Source organism: Pagrus major, chromosome 6, assembly GCF_040436345.1.
Source record: "Pagrus major chromosome 6, Pma_NU_1.0".
Lineage (NCBI taxonomy): Eukaryota > Metazoa > Chordata > Actinopteri > Spariformes > Sparidae > Pagrus > Pagrus major.
Genome location: NC_133220.1, coordinates 18,818,354 through 18,840,998, shown reverse-complemented (window position 1 = coordinate 18,840,998; position 22,645 = coordinate 18,818,354). Strand labels below are relative to the sequence as shown.

Sequence of the window (22,645 nt, the reverse complement as noted above, 5' to 3'; positions counted from 1 at the left end):
CACTTGGCTCAGTACAGCAGTCTGCCCCCACCTCCGATTTGATCTGCTTCTCTACTCTCTGCGCCACCAAACTCTCCCAACCAAAATTAGCATTCAAACATGGTGACTCACTTTAAATCATTCCACAAGAAGACTTTTCTTGATTTCACAGCACAAGATAAACAAACATTAGAATCTTAATTTCTGTGTAATTTCTCCAGATGTCTCTATGAAGATGCCTGTAATCCGTGCATAAAAGAAATCAGACAAATTTAATTTCTACTGCACAGAGCAGGTCTTTGGCTGTTAACTCTGCTATGGTGAAGGTCTTGTTTAAATGCTGTGTTTGGTTAACCTCTGAAGGGATTAGGCTGTGTTGACTCAATAAAATGTGTTTAGTTTACACATGCAATTTACAGTGAACAGCTGTTATGTTTTTCTATCTCTCTGTGAATGCACTTAGTTTTTACTCTACTTCCTTTATCCCTCAGCCCCACCCTCCAACAGCCGCCCTTCCTCTCTTTCCGCAGCTCTAAATCAGATTGCAATAAATCTATGCGAGTGCTTATAAGCTGCAAAACTGCTATTTTCTTCCTAGTGCTGCTTTCATTTAATCTCAGTCGCATTTCTTTATCTTCACTCTGTATATCTGAAATCTTTTTTTTTTTAAAATCATATAGCGGTAATGAGGGAATGGGATATTTGAAAACGAGTTTGAATATTAGCACGTGCGGCTTGATGTCTGATTTCCTGGCCTGACCAGGCATATAAAACCTGGTTTGAAGGGACTGATGCAGAGCACTGATGCAACAATCAGTGCTTTTGCATGTTTATGAGAGCTGTGTGTGTATTTGTGTGTATCTGTGTGAGAGGGAGTGTGTTGGTGGAGCTGCTTGAAGGAGAGCAGTAGTGATGGAGCCTGAAAGCCCTGCAGCGCAGCTGTTCTCCCAGTGCATCGTCAACTTCACTGCTGAGCCCACAACACACGCTCAGCCTTAACCCCTGCTCGCACACTCTACTCTTCTCTCTGAATCTTCCTCTCTCTCTTGGTTGTCTCTTCATCCACTCTCTCTGCTTATCCAAAGCGCTCCATCTGAATCTTTATATCTCTCATCTTCAAATGGTTCCCGTATCCACTTTGCTTCAGTTAGCTCACTGATTACGCCTCCATGCCTCGGCCATGTCTTGACATCTCATTCAGTTGCTTTCCCGTCATCCCCCAACCACTGCATCCAGGCCAATCAACCAGTCCACCTGTGAACATCTGTATGACTGAATGCTCTGCTGATAACTCAATTATAAGTCTTATGCTCTTATCTTGTGCACCATCAGAGGGTGGGGCCTCCGGGTGACAGACAGCTCTCAGATAGAAGGGCAAGCAGTATGTCATCATGGTGACTGCAGAGCGATTTAAGGAAATGGAGTGATAAGAGCAGAGTGGAAGAGGCTCCAGCCTGAAGGAGCGACTGGCATTAAAGCAAAGATTCATGGATGTGTGTGTAAGATTTGATGCATATGACTGTGTGAATATTCATGAGTTCATCTATGTGTGAATACCTGAGAAGGCCTGCATACATGCATGTGGATTAAAATGCTGTTAATCATTAAAGCCTGACGATGCTGAGTAGATTTATGTTTACCTTAGCTCTGCATTGTGTTGGAAGAGCCGCACACATGATCTGTGTTATATTAAGGCATTGTTTCAAAAGTGGTTGCTTTGCTCCTCTTTTTCTGCCAGAGAGATTAAAAATAGAAACATTCATGCTCTCTGAATGTACTTTCCCTCCAGGAAGTGTGCAGTTGTGGGTGTGTGACATTGGCTGCGCACCATCACGTGGCATCTGCTTCCCAGGCTGCCATTGGCTGGCACCTGTGGGGCTCTGTGAAGAAAAGCTTTTCTGACAGGACCCAGGAGCCCAGAGGAGTTGCTGGAAACTGGGAGAAGGACAATGTCGGTGGAACCAGGAGAGCAGTGGGGGTGCTCAAGAGATGGCATCACCATGGCTGTGAGCGCTGAGGTGCTGGGACGTGACCTCCCAGCTACAGCAAAGGGCAGGGATCCAGAGAGATGATCACATGGCTGGAGAGGTGCAGAGGAAAATGAATGAGGGACGGGAGAGGACGATGATTCGCAGCAATGACAGTCAGAGAGCACGTGTCAGGATCATATGAGTTCAGCTGACACTTACATTTGTTGTCGTCCGATCTGACTGTTGCCAAAAACTTCACATCTATCCAGTTGGTCTCATTCCATGAAATGATGGTTTAAAATACATTTGACCTCACACATACAGATTTGTCAATTTCATAAAGAAGGAATACATTTAAAAAACAAAAACTAATCTCCGCTAAATAAATATGTCAAAGTTATAATGATTTTACTTCAGTTATTGGTGAATAAAGTGGATGGAACTATCCTGTAATAAACCATCATTTATGGAGGTTGTCACCCAACATTTATTGGGAGACAGTGTCCTCTGGTGTTTAACGTAAGGAATACAACTGGCCTAGAACGAAAGGACGTCCAAAATGGAGTAAAGAAACATGTCCCTGCGGCACATGCAGTGTAATGTGTTGATGATATTTCCAAATAATGCCTCACTGATTGACTGTGACCTCTCAAGTCAAGACACTAATGTTTGATCAATCTATTACAGCTCTAATAAAATAGAAAGGGGGGAGATGCCTAAAAGACATAGATAGAGTGTAATATGTTCACTAAAATCTGCTCACTGCTCCCCAAGAAGGATGACATTGTACAATGATTTTGATACTCCCCCTCCATCCAGTGGAAGATTCTGGACTGTACCACGTCAGCAGTTATGGAATGAAACAAGTGTAATCCATTTCTAAATAATTAGACAATTTGTGCTTTGTGTCTTCAGGAAATAAAAAAAATAAAAAAGACTAAAAGGTCAAAGACAGAACAATGTAAGTCTTCATTTGCTTCATATTCGATTGATTGTCTCCAACAACATCACATGTTAGATAAAGGAGGTGACAAGTGGAAACAGGTCAAACGTACCAGCAAAGATGATCCTCTAGATGGCAGGCTGACTCTCTCCATGATGATAACCCCATCTGGTGTTTTGTGCGCATGAACGTTTGGTGCTGCAAATCAGACACCAATATGTATGCAACATTAATTTTTAATTTTAATGTGGAATTGATTTTCTCAACTATACTGTGAGTGTGAGTTTGATTTTTAGGTTTGGCATTCACGTTTGATTTCTCACAATGTAATTCAAATATTATGGTAAATATTAGAAAAGGGTAACTGTGTGCTGTGTTTGAGGCTGTGCTTATCTGTGTGGTTAAACTCATGTAAATAGGTCATCTTCAGTTTCAAAGAGAGGAAAAAGCAGCTCTCATAGTTAACATAGTTTTAACGCTTCAGTGCTGAACTACAGCTGTTTTACCCTCCAGGTAATTTAGAAGAAGCAGCTCTCAGTGGTGAGGTCCAGACATGTCTGTATATTGGCCCTTGAGGTCAGCTGCTGTAGAGGGTTTCTAGGTTAAAGAACACAGTGTCATCATGATGATGTGAGATAGTGAAGCAGGGATCACGATACAGATAAGATTTTGTGCATATCAACAGTTTCAGAAGTAAATTTTGAAGGACACTACCACCTCTTCATATTTGCCTGATGGCAGGACCATAATTCTTAAGTCACTCAGTTTCTAAATTGCATTCTGGGTAATGCAGGCAACAAGTTTGAAAAGGAAGAAGAATGTGTGGAATAAAAAAGGTGATATCTCTGGTTCTGTTGTATCAATTTGAACATTTCTTTTTCAAACTGTACATAAAAAGAGTGCAACGCTAGACCAGTGGACAGGTTTTCGAAACCTGGCGCCTCCATTACCTACAATGCAACTTAGCCACTGAGTGACATCACCAGAGGCAGTTTATCAGAATACATGCAGCTTCCTCTGGAGCCACAAAAGGCTTTATACCACTGATCTCAGACATGTAGTAGTTCTCCCCAAGACCTGTAAACACACTTGAATGTGTAAATTGGTGGAGTTACTCTTTAATTGCAAAAGAAGCTTGTACAATGTCAGCATTGTAAGTATATAAATTCAGGATGTGAAAAAAAACGACCTACATAAGAAATACTTTTTTCATCCCTTTTAAGGGAAATTAAATTTTTTCACACACACATAGGCTGAAATACACACACATGCACAAACAGGACCTATACAGGCGCAGTAATGTATAGAGAGGTGACAGAACAATTGGGCTGCCCCGTATCAGTCGCCCCAAGCAGTCAAGGGTTCAGTGTCTTGCTCAAGGGCACCTTGGCAGTGCCTAGGAGGTGAACTGGCACCTCTCCAGCTACCAGTTTATGCTCCATACTCAGTCCCCAAACTAAGTCCCATATGGACTGAGCTACTGCCGCCCCAATTAACACAAATAAAGAATTTAATAGATCTATGAGACGAGAAAAAGTGTTCATCTTTCTGGTTAACGTTTTTGTTTCACTTTGTCACACCGCGGTGAGGGGTGTCTCGTCTGGGGATTTTTGTCTTGTGAATTTCATGTTTTATTTTGAAAAGTAACTCTCCTCTCGTTTCAGGTCACTTGCCCTTCCTCTTGTGTCACCGGTCTGACGTCTCCCCTGATCCCTGATTGTTTTCACCTGGTCCCCAATTACCCTCTTGTGCTTAAAGTCTGCGTCTGCATGTTGTCCTGTGCCAGAGTATCATGTTCGTTCGTGTGTCTCCAGCTCCCATGGTCCATGTCTACGTCAAGTGTTTTCCTACAGAGTCTAAGTTGGTATTCTTGTTTGTCTTTCCTCCTCTTAAGAAGAGTGATTTTGAGTTGTAGTTTTTTTGCTAAGCAGTATTAAGATAGCCTTGATTTATAGCCTTTTTCTTTTCCCTCTGTTGAGTGGTTTTTTGTTCATAGTATTTATTTTTTGTTTCCAAGATTTAGAGTAGAATAAAGTTTTGTAAATTCCTGAACCTCCCTTGTGTGGAGCGCTTTTTGTTTGAGATTTCATAGCTAAGAATCCTCGAAAGAGTAGATTAGTTTATTCAGGTTTTTGTTTCCTCTTCGGAGTGATTTTCTGTTATTTATTGTTTTGTTCTCCCTGTTAATTACCTAGAGAAGTTGAAGTTGATAGCCGGTTTTGTTTATCACTCGTTTCTTAAGAGCCGTGAAGCAACTCAAAGAAATAAAACCTGCTTGATCTGCATAACCCTCTGCACCTGAGTCCTTCTTTAAGTCCAGGCCTGACAGTATACTCTGGCCAGTATGGACTCAGCAGAGGCGGAACAACTGACAGGGCTCTTGCAAGCTCAGGAAGCCCGCATCTCCCGACAGGAAGAGCTTCAGACGGCTATGGCTGCGCATATGGGTCAACTCACGTCCCAACTACACGAGCTGGTTTCGCAATTTCCTCGACCCACCACCCCGGCTCCCGTAACTGCTCCGCCCACGCCTCATGCCGAAGCAGGAAGTAAGTTGGCTCCACCAGCGCAGTATTCAGGTGAACCAGGACTATGTAAAACTTTTCTCATAGACTGCTCAATTCACTTCGAATTAACCCCCCATGCTTTCCCTACTGATCGGTCGAAGATCGCGTTCATGATCTCGCACCTGACTGGGCGAGCCAAAGCCTGGGCATCGGCAGAGTGGGGCCGGTGCTCTCCGATCTGCAGCTCCCACACAGATTTCCAGGCGGCATTAAAACGCACCTTTGATCCCGTGACGGACGACCGGGAGAAAGCACAGGAGCTGAGTGGGCTGAGACAAGGCAGCGACTCTGTGTGTGACTACGCCATCCGTTTCCGCACTCTTTCGGCAGAAAGCGGGTGGAACTCCACGGCTCTCTATGATGTGTTTTTGAAGGGGCTGGCAGCCCCGATCCAAGATCTCCTGGTTCCTCTAGATTTACCCGCAGGCTTGGACGATCTTATCGCTCTCGCAATCCGGACGGACAACCGACTCAGACAGCTCAGACGACACCGGAGCGACAGGACTGTGATGACCGGAGGAGCCCCGCCCTCGCAAACACAAGGCTGGCCAGCTCTCCACCGCTCCCCGTCGGAGCCGCGTAATAACTCCCCCGCGGAGGAAGAAGGGGACCCCATGCAGCTGGGCAGAGCCAGACTGACACCAGAGGAGCGACGGAGACGGCAACTAGAAGGAAGGTGCTTCTACTGCGGGGAGGCGGGTCACCTCGTCATAACCTGCCCAGCCAAGCGACCCAAGACGGTGAGTCAAATCACGGCTTCAGGCCCCGTCACACGCACTCTCACCAAAGTGAAGTTATTGCATCACACTGTCACCAATCTTGGGGCACTCATAGACTCAGGAGCCGATGAGAGTTTGATGGACTGGGGGTTAGCCGAAGAAATGGACATCAGATCAGAACTTTTAGCTAAGCCCATCAGGGCTCGAGCTCTAGATGGGAAAGAACTGTTTTCCATCACTCATATCACTGAACCTCTCCACATGCAGATTAAGGACCACAGGGAGCATATTCGCTTCTATTTATTCAAAGCCTCCACTCACACACTGATCTTGGGACAACCGTGGCTTTTTCGCCACAACCCCCAGGTAGACTGGAGGACTGGAGAAATCCTAGGATGGGGGGAGGATTGTACTAAAGACTGTCTTTTTAGTCTAGCCCAGAGCAGTAAGGTAGCTGAGGTTAACCTGTTTTCTGTCAACCCTGCCACAGAAGCCGAATATCCGGACTTAAACTCGGTGCCTTCCTGCTACCATCAGCTCCGTGAGGTTTTTAGTAAGACCAAAGCCATGTCTCTTCCTCCACACCGGCCATACGACTGCGCCATTGACCTTCTTCCAGGTTCCACCATACCCAAGGGCCGCCTGTACTCAGTCTCCGGACCGGAGAGAGAGGCCATGAGAGAATATCTCACCACCTCCATAAAGGCAGGGCTAATCCGTCCCTCGTCGTCGCCAGCAGGTGCCGGATTCTTTTTTGTGGACAAAAAGGATGGGTCCCTAAGACCGTGCATAGACTATAGTCCTCTCAATGACATTACAATAAAGAACCGTTACCCTCTCCCCCTCATGTCTTCTGTTTTTGACCAACTCCAGCAGGCCAAGGTGTTCACCAAGTTAGACCTCCGCAATGCCTATCACCTGATTCGCATAAGAGAGGGGGACGAGTGGAAAACTGGATTCAACACCCCTAGTGGCCACTATGAGTATCTGGTCATGCCATTCGGACTCACCAACGCCCCTGCCGTTTTTCAAGCCATGATTAATGATGTATTGAGAGATTTCCTTGACCTTTTTGTCTACGTGTATTTAGACGACATTTTAATTTACTCCCCAGACATTGACACACACCAAGACCACGTGACCAGAGTTCTGAAAAGACTGTTAGAGAACAATCTGTATGTCAAAGCAGAGAAAAGTGTGTTTCATGCCGACACCGTCTCCTTCCTGGGCTTCATTGTAGCCCCTGGGAGAGTACAGATGGACCCGGCTAAAATTAGCGCTGTAGCTGAGTGGCCTACACCAGATAGCCGCAAGAAGGTTCAGCAGTTCTTGGGATTTGCTAACTTTTACAGGCGGTTTATCAGAGGCTTTAGCGCAATAGCTGCTCCCCTCCATGCTCTTACCTCCACCCAGGTGCAGTTCCGCTGGTCGCCAGAGGCAGAGAGGGCTTTCCAGGACCTCAAGAAGCGTTTCACTTCTGCTCCCATCCTCACCATGCCAGATCCACAACGCCAGTTTGTAGTAGAAGTGGACGCCTCCAATCAAGGGGTTGGGGCCATTCTCTCTCAACGTTCGGAACAGGATGGGAAGATGCACCCCTGCGCCTTCCTGTCGCGTCGACTGTCCAAGGCTGAACGGAACTATGATGTCGGTAATCGGGAGCTGTTGGCGGTGAAACTCGCCCTAGAGGAGTGGAGACATTGGCTGGAGGGGGCCAACCATCCATTCATAGTCTGGACGGACCATAAGAATTTAGAATATATCAGAAAAGCTAAGAGACTCAATTCTCGCCAGGCCAGGTGGGCGCTGTTCTTTAACCGCTTTTCCTTTTCCCTCTCTTACAGGCCGGGGTCCCGGAACGTCAAGCCAGACGTCCTCTCTCGACTATTCGACCCCGCGCCTGTTGCCAAGGAGCCTGAGACCATCCTTCCACTAACCCGTGTGGTTGGAGCGGTGACTTGGCAGATAGAAGATGAGGTGAAGCAGGCTAATGGTGGAGACCCGTCACCTAGTGGGTGCCCAGATAATCGCTTGTTTGTCCCCGTTGAGTTGCGCCCACAGGTGATCCACTGGGCTCATACCTCACTGCTTTCATGCCATCCGGGAGTTCGGAGGACGATGTTCGCCATCTCTCGGCGGTTCTGGTGGCCATCCATGGAGCCGGAGGTTCGGGAGTACGTGGAGGCATGTTCGGTCTGTGCTCGAAACAAGACGTCCTCCGGGACCCGCATGGGCCTACTGCAGCCACTCCCTATCCCCTCCAGACCGTGGTCCGACATATCCATGGACTTCGTCACGGGGCTCCCGGTATCCCAAGGTAATACCACGGTCCTCACAGTAGTGGACCGGTTTACCAAAATGGTCAGATTCATTGCCCTGCCTAAGCTGCCCTCCGCCAAGGAGATGGCAGAAATCATGATGACCAGTGTTTTCAGGGTTCATGGATTCCCTAAGGACATCGTCTCTGACCGGGGGCCCCAGTTCGTGTCCCGGTTCTGGAGGGAGTTTTGCGGGCTCATTGGAGCTAAGGCCAGCCTGACCTCGGGCTACCACCCGGAGGCCAACGGCCAGACCGAACGCCTAAATCAACAACTGGAAACCGGCCTCCGGTGCCTGGTCTCCCAGAACCCCTCAACATGGAGCAAACACCTGGTCTGGGTTGAGTATGCACATAATTCATTGCCAACATCTGCCACAGGTTTCTCTCCCTTTAAATGTGCTTATGGTTTTCAACCCCCAGTCTTTCCAGACAATGAGTTGGAGGTATCGGTCCCCTCCGCCCATGCCATGGTCCGACGTTGCCGCCGCATCTGGGCAGCAGCCCGCCAGGTGCTGATCCGACAGGGAGATCGGGTCAAGAAGGCGGCAGACCGAAAGAGACGGCCAGCTCCCGCATATCAGCCTGGACAGAGAGTGTGGCTTTCAGCCAAGGACTTGCACCTGAAGGTTCCCTCCAAGAAGCTGGCACCTCGGTTCGTGGGCCCGTTTCCTGTCACCAGAGTCATTGGCCCCGCAGCAGTACGCCTCCGTCTGCCCCGGTCCCTCCGCGTACACCCGACCTTCCATGTCAGCCAGGTGAAACCATTCAAAGAAAGCCCTATGGTTCCGGCCGCCACGCCCCCCCCGCCACCCGAGGTAGTCGATGGGGGCCCGGTGTACAAGGTTAAGCAGCTGTTGGCGGTACGCAACCGGGGCCGGGGCAGACAGTACCTAGTGGACTGGGTAGGTTACGGACCGGAGGAGAGACAGTGGGTCCCCTCTCGACACATCATGGACCCCACCCTCATTGATGATTTTCATAGAGACCATTCTGAACAGTCTGGGCCGTCAGGAGTCGGCCCTAGAGGGAGGGGTACTGTCACACCGCGGTGAGGGGTGTCTCGTCTGGGGATTTTTGTCTTGTGAATTTCATGTTTTATTTTGAAAAGTAACTCTCCTCTCGTTTCAGGTCACTTGCCCTTCCTCTTGTGTCACCGGTCTGACGTCTCCCCTGATCCCTGATTGTTTTCACCTGGTCCCCAATTACCCTCTTGTGCTTAAAGTCTGCGTCTGCATGTTGTCCTGTGCCAGAGTATCATGTTCGTTCGTGTGTCTCCAGCTCCCATGGTCCATGTCTACGTCAAGTGTTTTCCTACAGAGTCTAAGTTGGTATTCTTGTTTGTCTTTCCTCCTCTTAAGAAGAGTGATTTTGAGTTGTAGTTTTTTTGCTAAGCAGTATTAAGATAGCCTTGATTTATAGCCTTTTTCTTTTCCCTCTGTTGAGTGGTTTTTTGTTCATAGTATTTATTTTTTGTTTCCAAGATTTAGAGTAGAATAAAGTTTTGTAAATTCCTGAACCTCCCTTGTGTGGAGCGCTTTTTGTTTGAGATTTCATAGCTAAGAATCCTCGAAAGAGTAGATTAGTTTATTCAGGTTTTTGTTTCCTCTTCGGAGTGATTTTCTGTTATTTATTGTTTTGTTCTCCCTGTTAATTACCTAGAGAAGTTGAAGTTGATAGCCGGTTTTGTTTATCACTCGTTTCTTAAGAGCCGTGAAGCAACTCAAAGAAATAAAACCTGCTTGATCTGCATAACCCTCTGCACCTGAGTCCTTCTTTAAGTCCAGGCCTGACACACTTCACACCAGCACACAGAAAGTACTGTTATATTTATAGTGAAGAGAGTACATTTAATCATGTCTTATCTACCATAAGATCTGAGTCCACCAATGTTTTTATGGAAAATGAATTTGTGTTGGTTTTGGTGGATGCTGATTTGATACAAGTAATATGTATTAATTACTTCTCAATAACACTGCATATATACCACCTATTCTTTTTTAGTATTTATTATAGTTTACTTATTTTCCTGAATTTATCTTTATCTTATCTTTATTTTATTTATTTTTTATTGTTATTCTATTTGGCACTGATTTTAGCATTTACTGACTTATACCCTTTTTATTATCTTGCACACTTTTTCGTTATTAGTTTATTGTGTTTTTGGATTTTATTCTTATGTTACTGTTATTCTGAGCATTCTCTGGCACAAGAATTTCCTTCAGGATAAATAAAGTTCTATCTTATCTTATCTTATCTTATCTTATCTCATCAATTTTCTTACCCTCTATCTTTCGCATCTTTCTGTTTTTTGTTCTCTTTTCTTAAATCTCTATTCATCGATCATTCATCATCTTTATTTCCTATTAAATTTCCAACAAAAACAAATTGGGGCCTTTTCAAAACTGAGTTTTGGCAATAAGAGTGGGGCGTTTGTGAGTGTGAGTAAATAACAAAGAACAATCAACCATCAAGCTCTGATGTATTAGTTTAGACAGAAAAGCCAAAGTGAATCAGGGTGAGATGCTTCAAATGTCTCCCCTCCTCCCCCAAATTATCCAGCCCCTCCTTACAGACACACACACACACATACACATACTAAGGCACGTTTGTAACTGTGACACACCTCCACCATCCCAGTTACACAGTAGCCAATGAAATGACAGCCATTGGATTTTAGCAGCAACACCCAGCTCACGTCACTGGATTCCCCCTCCTCTCCTCCTCCTCTGTGTGTGTGTGTCCTTGTGCATCTATGTGTCTGCACGCCTCATAGGATAAATCCAACTTCTCCTCCATTCTCTCTCTCTTTCTCTCTGCCTCCATCCCTCACACACACACATACAGGTGCTGCTCTTTGGCAACCCTCACTCTCTCACACACACACATTCAAAACACACAAAACTCAACAAACAGATCTTAACTGATCCACTTTTTCTGGTGCTGAGGAACTTGACATTTTGCCTTCATGGAGGATTACCACAAACCTGACCAGCAGACAGTGCAGGCGCTGAGGAACATCGCCAACCGCCTCCGAATCAACTCCATCAAGGCAACAACTGCAGCGGGCAGCGGGTGAGTCGCCTCCACTGACTCTCACACATCACCTTTTTAACTGCTAATGCAATGCACAATGCAAAAACACAAAATGGTGCAAAACATAATGCAAAGTTAAAATTGCTTTGCAACATGCATAGATGAACACAGTCACATGTGCAGACACACACACACACTCGGACATGTGAAGGGCCAAAGGAACATCATGTCCTGCCTTTGTTCTCCTCCTCTGGTCCACTGACAGAATCATTTGAACATCCACAGTTGTTATTTGATAAGTCGTGATCTGGATTTCTTCTTATTAAATAAATGAAATGAAAATATCAACATTACACAACAGACTTTATTCTGCATTATTGAACATTTATGGAATATGAAATACGCACCATGTTGCAGAAAATTAAGTGCATCTGTTTTTAATCCTTTTGAGTGTAGCGCAGTTAACATTCGCAACTGCAATACATTTTAATCACAGCTGACATTGAAATTGAATTAAAAAATTTTCAGGTGATCAGATTTTCATTTTCTGGAGAACGACTAAAAATGTATATGTCCTTTGGTGCATTTAGGCTATTTCAAAATTTTATATTTACTTTTGTTTCTTTGCAGGATGAATTTTGTATTTGATCTCTGACTTTGAACACATAATATGCCACTGTGCGGTATTAGGCACAATAGACTGCCTTCCATGTGCAGTGCTTGGTGAGGGATTGCATGTTGTAGACATGGTTGCTGCAAAAGTAAGACTTGGAAGTGATGAAGATAAACTGAAATCCTGTGTATCATGTTCTCTTATAGCTAAGTTATAGATTGTTGCCGCATCATTCAGTGTGTAATATTATACCATAAATATTATTAAGAATGGTGATTTTGCCCAGAATTGTCACTGTTTGAACAGCTACGTGAGCCCAGAATTGTCTCTATAATTAAAAGAATCAAGAAGATCACAGATGCATCTCAAAAATTAGAATATCATGGAAAAGTTCATTTTTTAAGTAAATGAATTCAAAAAGTAAAACTTTCATATATTCTAGATTTATTACAATAAAGTGAAATATTTCAAGCCTTGTTTTGATTTAATTTTGATGATTACGCCTTACAGCTCATGAAAATCTCAAACTATTATTACATAAATATTACATAAGACCAATCAAAAAAAGGATTTATAGTACAGAAATGTCGACCTTCTGAAAACTATGTTCATTTATGCACTCAATACTTGGTCGGGACTCTTTTTGCACGAACTACTGCATCAATGCCGCGTGGCATGGAGGCGATCAGCCTGTGGTACTTGTGAGGTGTTATGGAAGCCCCAGTTACTTTGATAGCTGCCTTCAGCTCGTCTGTATTGTTGGGTCTAGTGTCTCTCATCTTCATAGGTCAGGCGAGTTGGCTGGCCAATCAAGCAGAGTAATACCATTACACCAGCTACAATTTTCTAATTTTAACGGTACGATTGTATTTAGAACTGGTTCTCTGTCTAATCTGTTGAGGGCCTTTGCATGCAGCATACTCTATTAGCACCACAAACGCTCTTCCTACAGTGTGTCTGAATGCATTTCTAATATAGTAACTCGTCCAACTTTTAGCCATTTTGGGTTTTCTGTTAAGGTTCGCGATGTTACATCTAAAAATCTGTGTTTAAAAAAGCACCCACATGTTTTTTTATTCTTCTCATAAGAGTGCATGTGCACTATTTTCAGTTATTATAAATTTACATTCCTGGATGATTTCACAACATGATTACCTGGGCTGCATCTACAGCCACACCTCTGCAAAAACAGAATAGCATTTCCAGACAGTAGCATCGCCTTCCACATGTAATAATATGCAAAATGGTATTTTAGTAACCTGCTCTTAATAATAAATGTGTTTAAATTGAAGCAGTCTGTGTGTCTTTGTGGTTGCTGTACATTCCTGCGTGCACGTGTGTGGCTGACATGTGGGTAACAGCAGCCTCTCCTCTGTCGTGCAGACATCCCACATCATGCTGCAGTGTGGCAGAAATCATGTCGGTGCTGTTCTTCCACACCATGAAGTACCGCTACGATGACCCACGCAACTTCAACAATGACCGCTTCATCCTGTCCAAGGTGACAATCACTGAGTCCTACCTGTCTGAACAGGAGGCCTTATTTCTTTATTTTTGGTTGTGTCTAAATGCTGTCCTGAATTTGATCTTTTCCTTGAATTACTTCACTTTATAACACTGATCTGTTGATGTTTTCTCTTTCTCAGGGTCACGCTGCTCCGGCCCTGTATTCCATGTGGGTTGAAGCAGGCTTCCTGAAGGAGAGCGAGCTGCTCAGCTTGTGCCACGTTGACTCCACCCTGGAGGGCCACCCAACTCCAGTAAGCTTCCACATGTACTCACACACTGGCCATCCTCTCATGCAGCACAACCAGTGTACTGAATGTCTTAATAACCCTTCACTTTGTGTGTGTTGTGTGCATTTCAGAAGCAGCAGTTTGTGGATATAGCCACCGGCTCCTTGGGCCAGGGTCTTGGTGTGGCCTGTGGAATGGCTTACACTGGCAAATACTTTGACAAGTCCAGGTAATCTGTCATACATGTGGATTCACACATAAGCAGAAAACTGGCTCTGTAGTTTGACTATTTGAGTATACATATATGCATTTTTTGTTCTTGTTTATACGCATTTTAGATTACTTGCACTGATTCAAATTAATTTGACATACAATACTAACATTCATAATATTACAGTGTGTTGATGTAGCAAACATTGTTGAGCTTTCTTCATTAAAATTTTAGGTCGGCATCATACTTCAGCGATAAGCGTTTTCCAGATCCTGTGGGTGTGTGCTGCGGCTACATGCTCTGCTCTCACAATTCTTCTGCTCTAATAATCACAGGCCCAGCAGTCATATCTCACTTATTTTTACCATCCAAGCAGATTTAATCTCAGAATCAAGCTTATGCATTGTGCTTCCAACCATTCATTAATTCTTTAGTCAATTGCTGTAATATATTATCACAAACTGATTTTATTTCCTTTGTAAAGACGGGGGGGAAAATGACATTAAATAAAACACCAAAACAGAGGAAATTGGCAATATTTGACCTATACAATACTGTTTATCGTTTATATGTTTTTGAATAATCAGATGATAATTTGCCCTATTTCAATAGCTCTGTGGGATTCTTATGGGAGACTTGTTTCAGAGGCAGGTGTGAAACTCAGCAGCCACGCCTTCAGGGGCCTCGGGAAGCTTTTATCATGTCACAGCTGGTTACCGAGCCAACTGTCAGATAGTGGAAAAGAGAATCAATCTGACTGGAAATGTGTCAGAGAACATTTACGTGAGATTTGCCTGCTTCTTGAACACCCCGCCCTCACCCTCATCTCACCCTGTTCTCCACCTCAGCTATCGTGTGTACTGCCTGGTGGGGGATGGTGAGATGTCAGAGGGTGCTGTCTGGGAGGCCATGTCATTTGCCTCCTACTACCAGCTGGACAACCTGGTGGCCATCATGGACATCAACCGTCTGGGCCAGAGTGACCCTGCACCCCTGCAGCATCATGTGGAGAAATATCAAAAACGCTGCGAAGCTTTCGGGTAACCTAGAGCTCTGTCTATCCACAACTATTACATTTAGTGAATTCTGGCTTGTGTGAGACCATGCCATCTTCCTATATATCATACTGTACCAAGTGTGTTTTAATGTGTGCCTTTGATGTGTGTGTGTGTGTGTGTGTGTGTGTGTGTGTGTGTATAGCTGGCATGCCATCATTGTGGATGGACACAGTGTGGAGGAGCTTTGCAAGGCTCTGAGCCAGCCACGCCATCAACCCACCGCCATCATTGCTAAAACCATCAAGGGCAAAGGCATTCCAGGTAATAGTCTGTCTGTCACTGTCCGCTCCTCATCTGCAAATGCATTGCTCTCACTCTAATGCATATTAGATTTTAAGGCACACAGCATCAGTTTTCCAGCTTAAACATGTAAACCCATCCACCAAACAATATTAAAAGATCTTGCTCTATTTTACTGAGTTGTGTACTTACAGTATCCTAAATATTTCCAAGAATGGTTAAACCCAGAGATATCCTTAATCTAATTTAAAATTTGTTTGAATCAATTTTATTATATTTCATTTGGTTGTCTGTTGCTATAACTTCTGGGAGAGAGTGATTTTTTTTCACATAACATGAATAAAACTTTAAAACATTACCTCTACCATGAACATTTCGGCCCTTAGTCATTAGAATGGTCATTGTTTAACAATAAAGACAACAACTCCCATGATCCCACACTACTCGCGTTTTTTTGTTTTTTGATTGAGAGCCCTCAGGCAGCAGAAATGTCATACTCTCAACCAATGTGATGCCGTGTTTATGTGGTTTCAGCCGCAGAGGATAAGCTGGGGTGGCATGCCAAACCTCTGCCCAAAGACATGGCCGACATGGTGATGAAGGACCTGCAGAGCCGCATCATGAACAGCAGCAAGCACCTGTACCCTCCTGCTCCCATCGAGGACGCCCCGCCAGTCAGCCTGAGGAACATCAGGATGCCGAGCGCACCCAGCTACAAGTCTGGAGAAAAGGTTTGTCACCTGTACACAAGCAGAGGGAAATTACTCAATGATGTTTAAAGATGATTAATGTTTTTTCTTTCTTTAAAGATTGCCACACGGAAGGCATATGGGATGGCGTTGGCCAAGTTAGGCCGCTACAATGAACGTGTTGTGGCCCTTGATGGAGACACCAACAACCTCACCTACTCAGAGATCTTCAAGAATGAGCATCCCAACCGCTTTGTGGAGTGCTACATCGCTCAGCAGAACATGGTATGATCTCTCATGACTCTGTAGATTATTATTTTTATTAACAAAGCCATCTATATTTGCTTTATGGTATTTTTGGTAGAATATTCTCACATTTTTGAAAGTTTATTTTAAATAAACACAAACAAAACCTCCCTCTCTCTTTAATACTGTGTTCTCAGCTCCGACTTGACATAAGTGCATCTTATTGCTCATCTCACAGCTGTGTGTCTGAGCCTGTGTCACTTAATTATACATGACCATCTATACATAATGTAAGGACGGGCAAAGACACGACCCATTTGCCCACTTATGGCCAATGTGGCTGCTGCTGACACCAATATCCAGGCAGCATCCTTCTTCTGCCTGTCATTATTTTATCCGATCTTGGATTAGCAAATGGCAGCTGGGCTATCAGACATTAATTCCTTTGCTTGCGCTGTTACAGCTCCAGCAGCAGCCAACTCCAATGTAGGTCAGGCATGTGTATGATGATGAGCGGTTATGACAAGTGTATTCAGAAGTGAAATATTAATCAGCGCAGAGGGTGGGACCATCTGGCTGAATGCGTGAGAGAAGTCAAAAGTTGAATGACGACATTTTTGTGTCGTATTGAAATTAGATTAAAAAAAACTATTGCTTTATAAATAAGGATTAACACCATAAAATCAAACCCTTATCTGCTGCAAAAACACAGATAAATGATATTCTATTGGATACTTTGGATGAAACTGGTTAAAGTGCAGCCTTTAAAGAAGTCATTTGTCTTCTTTGATTATATCTGTAAGAATTTATCTAACATCACATTTGCACTTTCATGGATGTTTCCTTGCTGTTTTTCACAAAGCAAAGGGAAGACGTTGTGGGATTGGGGAGAATTGTGGAGACAGGACAAAGGAAATTATTTGTAAGAGGAGGTATGCCACTGATTCCACCCATATGGGAAAATAAGCTGCAAAGCTTCAGAGAAATCTCTCCTCACTGACTCTCTACTTACCATGGAATTTGGTTCAAAGAGTCTTTCAAAATATGGTTTGTGCCACCGATATTTGACCCTCTGGGTGATCTTTTTAGGATCCAGCACGTGTGACCTGTGTCTACATGTTATATCTCTTGTGATCTCTTGTATTAAATTAATATAAATTCCTTTCACAGGTCAGTGTTGCCATGGGATGTGCTGCCCGTGAGAGGAACGTTGTGTTTGCCAGCACTCTTGCTTCCTTTTTCACCCGCGCCTACGACCAGCTCCGCATGGCAGCCATATCTGAGAGCAACATCAATCTGTGTGGCTCCCACTGCGGCTTGTCCACCGGTTAGTCAACTGCTGCTAATGAACCATGCCCACCACAGCCCTTTCACACACCTTACCCACCCACACCTTCACAAAATCCATCTTCACTCCCCTCTCACTGAAGCCAGACATTTCACAACACTTCCTCAGACCATATCCACTGTATTCCTAATTGGTATGAATATATATAAGAATGATCTGTGTGTTTTTGTGTGTGCAGTTGTTTCAATCCTTTCTCTTTCCCTCTAATCCTGTTTTCCTTACCATTTACCCTCTTCGGCCTTGCAGCTAGTACTCAATCCTCCCCTTTTCTCCCTTCCTGTCTGCCCTGGAAGCTGTCAGCAGGGAACCAGGTGTCCCTCTGTTAGTGCAGGTACACTGCATGCAAAGTCTGGCTCTCTGGATCTGCATGTATCAGCTCACCTGACCTGTCAATACATTTTGAGGATTTTATGAATGTTGGATGCGGGAAATCAACTATAAATGTACATATATTACAGGAGAGGAAGGCCCCTCTCTGATGGGTCTAGAGGACATGGCTATGTTCAGAGCTCTTCCCACAGCGACCATTTTCTATCCCAGTGACGGTGTGTCTACAGAGAAGGCCGTGGAACTGGCCGCAACCACAAAGGTAAGTGCAGTATCTGTGGAACATTTATCCATTAGCAAAAACATCCTATTTGCTGTCTGCTAATTGTCATGTTTCCCTTTGCAAAGGGTGTTTGCTACATCCGAACAAGCCGCCAAGACAGCGCCATCATCTATAACAGCAACGAGGACTTTCATGTTGGACAGGCGAAGGTGAAACGTCTTTCTGCTTGAAACAAGAAAACAGAAAACAATGTTGACAATGATTGGAGTGACAAAGAAGAAAATACATTTCCCTCTGTCAGGTGGTGTACCAGAGCAAAGAGGACCAGGTGACTGTGGTGGCAGCTGGAGTGACTTTGCACGAGGCCCTGGCTGCAGCTGAACATTTAAAGAAAGGTACAGTACATTAAATGCCACTTTTGAGCATAAGAAGGACAGAATATTATATTTCTTAAATAAATTGCATCTTAAATTTCCTGAGATAAAACCTGTTGTATCATCCATCCTTTGATGTGATTCTTATTAAAGGTCCCATATTGTAGAAAGCATGTGTTGTTCCATGTGTTGATGAAGGTTCTCAGTCATCTTCAGTTCTAACTAACTGGAGGGGAGTTGCAGGCTTTGCAACCAGGCCTGTAACTCCCTTTCACTGCTTTGCATACATAGACAATAATTGCTTTACATGGAGAAATACCCTCATCTACAGCAGAGCCAATTGTGATTTTCACTGTGATAGTGATATTATTCACTAGTTAAAAAACACAGGATTTATAAAGCCATCCTTATCTTAGTGCCATTATATGGACTGCGTGTCACAGTTGCAGCGGTTTTTTTTCTATGTTGTATTACTCAATTAAATTACCTGAATTTCCAGAGCGAATCTCCGTCAGGGTCATTGACCCCTTCACAATCAAACCACTGGATACCAAAACCATCATCGACCACACACGTGCCACTAGGGGACGAATCATCACCGTGGAAGACCACTACTATGAAGGTAGGCTCTATAAAACAGTTCAGCTTCTGCATATTGTATGACCACTACCCACCTAGCAGCAACACGCTTCTCAGCGTAACACAGCTGGGCTCTGCCATTGGTCCACATCGTCGGGTGTGTTGCGGTGGCATGCGTCCATTGGTTCAGCTACAGAGAGGTGATGTGGTGGCATTTGCTTATTGGCTGTGAAGGGAGGCTGACTGCTGTGTCCCCTCATTGCAGGCAAGGTATTGGTATTGTGGTGCATTTTGTAAGTGTGAGAGGCAGAGAGGCAGAGTGCTGTCAGATTTCTTTAACTGAGCATGTGCCCATGGGGCTCTCTGTGACCTAAATAGCACAGACAGCCATGCCCTGTGCCTGTTAAGAGAGAGGGGATTGGTGATGGCATGGACTCGACTAGACAAAGGATATTTGGCAACTGTAATCAGTCTGATGTTAGGATATCTCGTGCATTTACATCTGGACTAAGAGGGTATAGAGTTCAAGGGGACATGTTTGGATGATTTATTTTCCTCTCTATTTTATGTACATGTATACTGCATGTGATGATATTATGTTAATACACAGCCAAGCTAGGGGAGTAACAGAATACATGTAACGGGATAATGTTATTAGGATACAAAAAAAGGTAATTGTATCTGGTAAAATTATAGGAACAATATGTAATTAGATTTGAGATGCCTTCATTAAAATGGGGATTTACCAACAGGATTACAATTTTAAAATAAAGAATGATAAACTAGTCTGCACGTCAAGTTACATTACTTCTGTCAAGCTCCGAGTCAAATATTATACTTTTTACTCCACTAGATTTGCTTGAAAGCTATAGTTACTTATTACTTTACAGATTACAATTTTTCATATCCTTCCTGTCCAGTTAAAACCATGTATCTCCAAATCTGATGGTTCTGAATTCCATTTTTTTTTTCTAATTAATTGGAGAATTAATTGTTGCTCCTACTTAAGATAAATAAACATTATCAAAACCCTCTTGGATTAGGTCGAAAATACGTCATCCCAAAGCTGAAAACAGAGCTGTTGGAACTTTTTAGAGATACATGGTCCTCACAGGATGGAGATGTCACAAATATATGATGATCTTATAGAATATGGTGCAGGTACACTGCTTTTACTTCTAGAGGAGATTTTCAAGTGTGGCGTTGCTTCTTTTTCTTACAATAAAGGATCTGAATACTTCTTCCACCACCACCATGGATGATTAGTCTTCCCTCAACATCTCTCTCATGTGATGAATTGTCATTCCACAGGCGGCCTTGGGGAGGCAGTGTCCTCAGCTATGGTCAACGAGTCTGGCTTCAATCTGCACCGCCTGGCTGTGTCCCATGTTCCTCGCAGTGGCAAACCTCAAGAGCTGCTCAAGATCTACGGCATCGACCGTGATGCCATTGCCCAAGCTGTCCGCAAAATGCTCAGCAGCTCTACCAATGCCAAGTAACTTTCTCCTCGCCCCACCCACTTCTACCACACCCCTGCAGATGACGATAAACAGTCGAGTATGTTTTTGATTCACACGACACCCAGCTCTTTAAATTCCTTCACTGTGAATGCCCCCTAAGTGTGTACCGATGTAATGTGATTTTGTGCCGTACACTTTCAAGTAGTTTACCTCTCTTTCATGCGTCCATCACATCACACACAAGGACAGATACATATCCTCATATCTAAACTCAAAGTTTCTGTCGTCAAAATAACCGACTTTTTCAGCGGTGGATGCTCACGATACAAAACCATACATTATTACATGTTCAACATGAGTACCATGTGATGCTCTGGTGTGTTTTTTTAAATGCTTTTTGATTAACTTCATTCAAAAGGAAATGTTTTTATATTGTTCTGATGTAGCTCTCAGTAAACTGGGTGGGGCGTAGTTTTTCAGTGTTTCTCATGACAACAGTGTCAGAGAGAAGCTAATTGAGTTGTTGTTTGTAGATGGTAGTAGAGAAAAAAAATCAAACAAATGTACGTAGGTCATAAAGAGCAGTCACTCAAAACCACGAATCACATCCTCAGACAATTTAAACTGTTTCATTTCATCTCTTCAGCACTGAATTTTTTTTTACGTTATTAATTTTAAAGTTACCATCAACTTACACACCTCAGTGTTCATTTGTGCTGTACAACTGGACCATACCAGCAGTGTGATGATAATCATTGTGCTCAGTGGCATCATCTTTCTTTTTTTAACATAAGCTGGAGGGGCTGAGGGCCTCTCAAGTGCTGGAGAATGGAGAATGTGGGTGATCGTGACTATGAAGGTAGAGTTACATCCGACTTATGAACCCAAGAACAAACACTTTCTTTGTTACTTGAAATTTTCTATGTACCTTACTTTCATGTAATAAAGCCCTCTGCATTTGACTTTGAGCATTCCAATATTTTGTTCTTTTCCCCTAATTTGTGTCAGTGTTTGTCATGCAAGCAGTTCACACGCGCGCACACACACACACACACAATGTGTGTCCCCAATTGCACCAGTCGTCCCAAATTAACAGGGCTGTAGTCGGACGTGTGTCCCCAAAAGTGGCATAAGTCAGAGCACACACACACATGCACACACAAACACATACAAGTAGATTCATATCACTTTTGGGGACACACAAGCATTTACAATAGTTTGTTCTTTTCCATTAATTTGGGTTAATATGTGTAGTTCAAGCAGTGTAAATACACACACACACAGACACAGACACACACACACACACACACACACAATATTGCTTATTCACTTTTGGAGAATTTACATATACATACATTAATTTCCTGGAGACTTACTCTAACTCTAACCATAACCAGTGGCCCATAAATCAGCTTTTCAGACACAGACATATTTTTTGATTGGTTGGACAAGCGGTCCCCAAAGCTGACCTTTGGTCTGAAAGTTGTCTCATAAATTTGCCTGTGTGAGAAACACATGTACACACACACGTACACGGAGGAATCGTCCTTAAAGTTTTTTTTTAAACAGTAAGTAAGAAAGTGATAGAAAACCATAATTATTGACAAGATACAAGTGTAACACAATTCATACTGTACATGTCTGCATCATGTGTTTTACAAGTTTATTAATTAATTATTTATTTACTCTCATGACAGATAACCACATTATATGATCTTGTTTGCATGACTTCCCGGTAGAATTTAACATCTGTGAGTCTAAAGTTCATTTCATCAAACACATTTCTGTACTTTGCACTGAATTTAATTGACCATGTGGTTGTACACTCTCTCTACCACCAGGGTTGTCGTCTTTCTCTCAGCTCCCTGTCCAAAAGAGACAAATAACACTCTTGGATCATACAAATACCATCCTTTCACTTTTAAACAACATTAAAAGACACTGAATTGAAACTGTAATAAAGCCACAAAGGCTGCCAATCTATCAGAACAATGTGAAAAACTTAAATAA

General features: G+C 43.6%; 1 protein-coding gene across 1 annotated transcript; it reads left to right on the top strand.

Annotated features, from left to right (window-relative positions):
• Positions 1 to 11,301: 11,301 nt before the first annotated feature.
• Positions 11,302 to 20,674, top strand: LOC140998553 (transketolase-like). Its single transcript, XM_073468869.1, has 14 exons — positions 11,302 to 11,570; positions 13,528 to 13,645; positions 13,791 to 13,904; positions 14,012 to 14,109; positions 14,940 to 15,131; positions 15,292 to 15,410; positions 15,924 to 16,120; positions 16,199 to 16,363; positions 17,495 to 17,651; positions 18,131 to 18,261; positions 18,348 to 18,431; positions 18,524 to 18,617; positions 19,096 to 19,218; positions 20,487 to 20,674. Exons 1-14 carry the CDS (start codon positions 11,464 to 11,466, stop codon positions 20,672 to 20,674), a joined length of 1,887 nt encoding a protein of 628 aa, XP_073324970.1. The 5' UTR covers positions 11,302 to 11,463.
• Positions 20,675 to 22,645: the final 1,971 nt, after the last annotated feature.

What these genes read in the sequence shown, in the direction of transcription:
- LOC140998553 (XM_073468869.1), top strand. Translation starts at nt 11,464, where the DNA reads ATGGAGGATTACCACAAACCTGACCAGCAGACAGTGCAGGCGCTGAGG. An exon ending in CAAGGGCAAAGGCATTCCAG is followed by an intron (nt 15,411 to 15,923) that starts GTAATAGTCTGT and finishes ATGTGGTTTCAG; the next exon opens with CCGCAGAGGATAAGCTGGGG. An exon ending in CCACTGCGGCTTGTCCACCG is followed by an intron (nt 17,652 to 18,130) that starts GTTAGTCAACTG and finishes CATATATTACAG; the next exon opens with GAGAGGAAGGCCCCTCTCTG.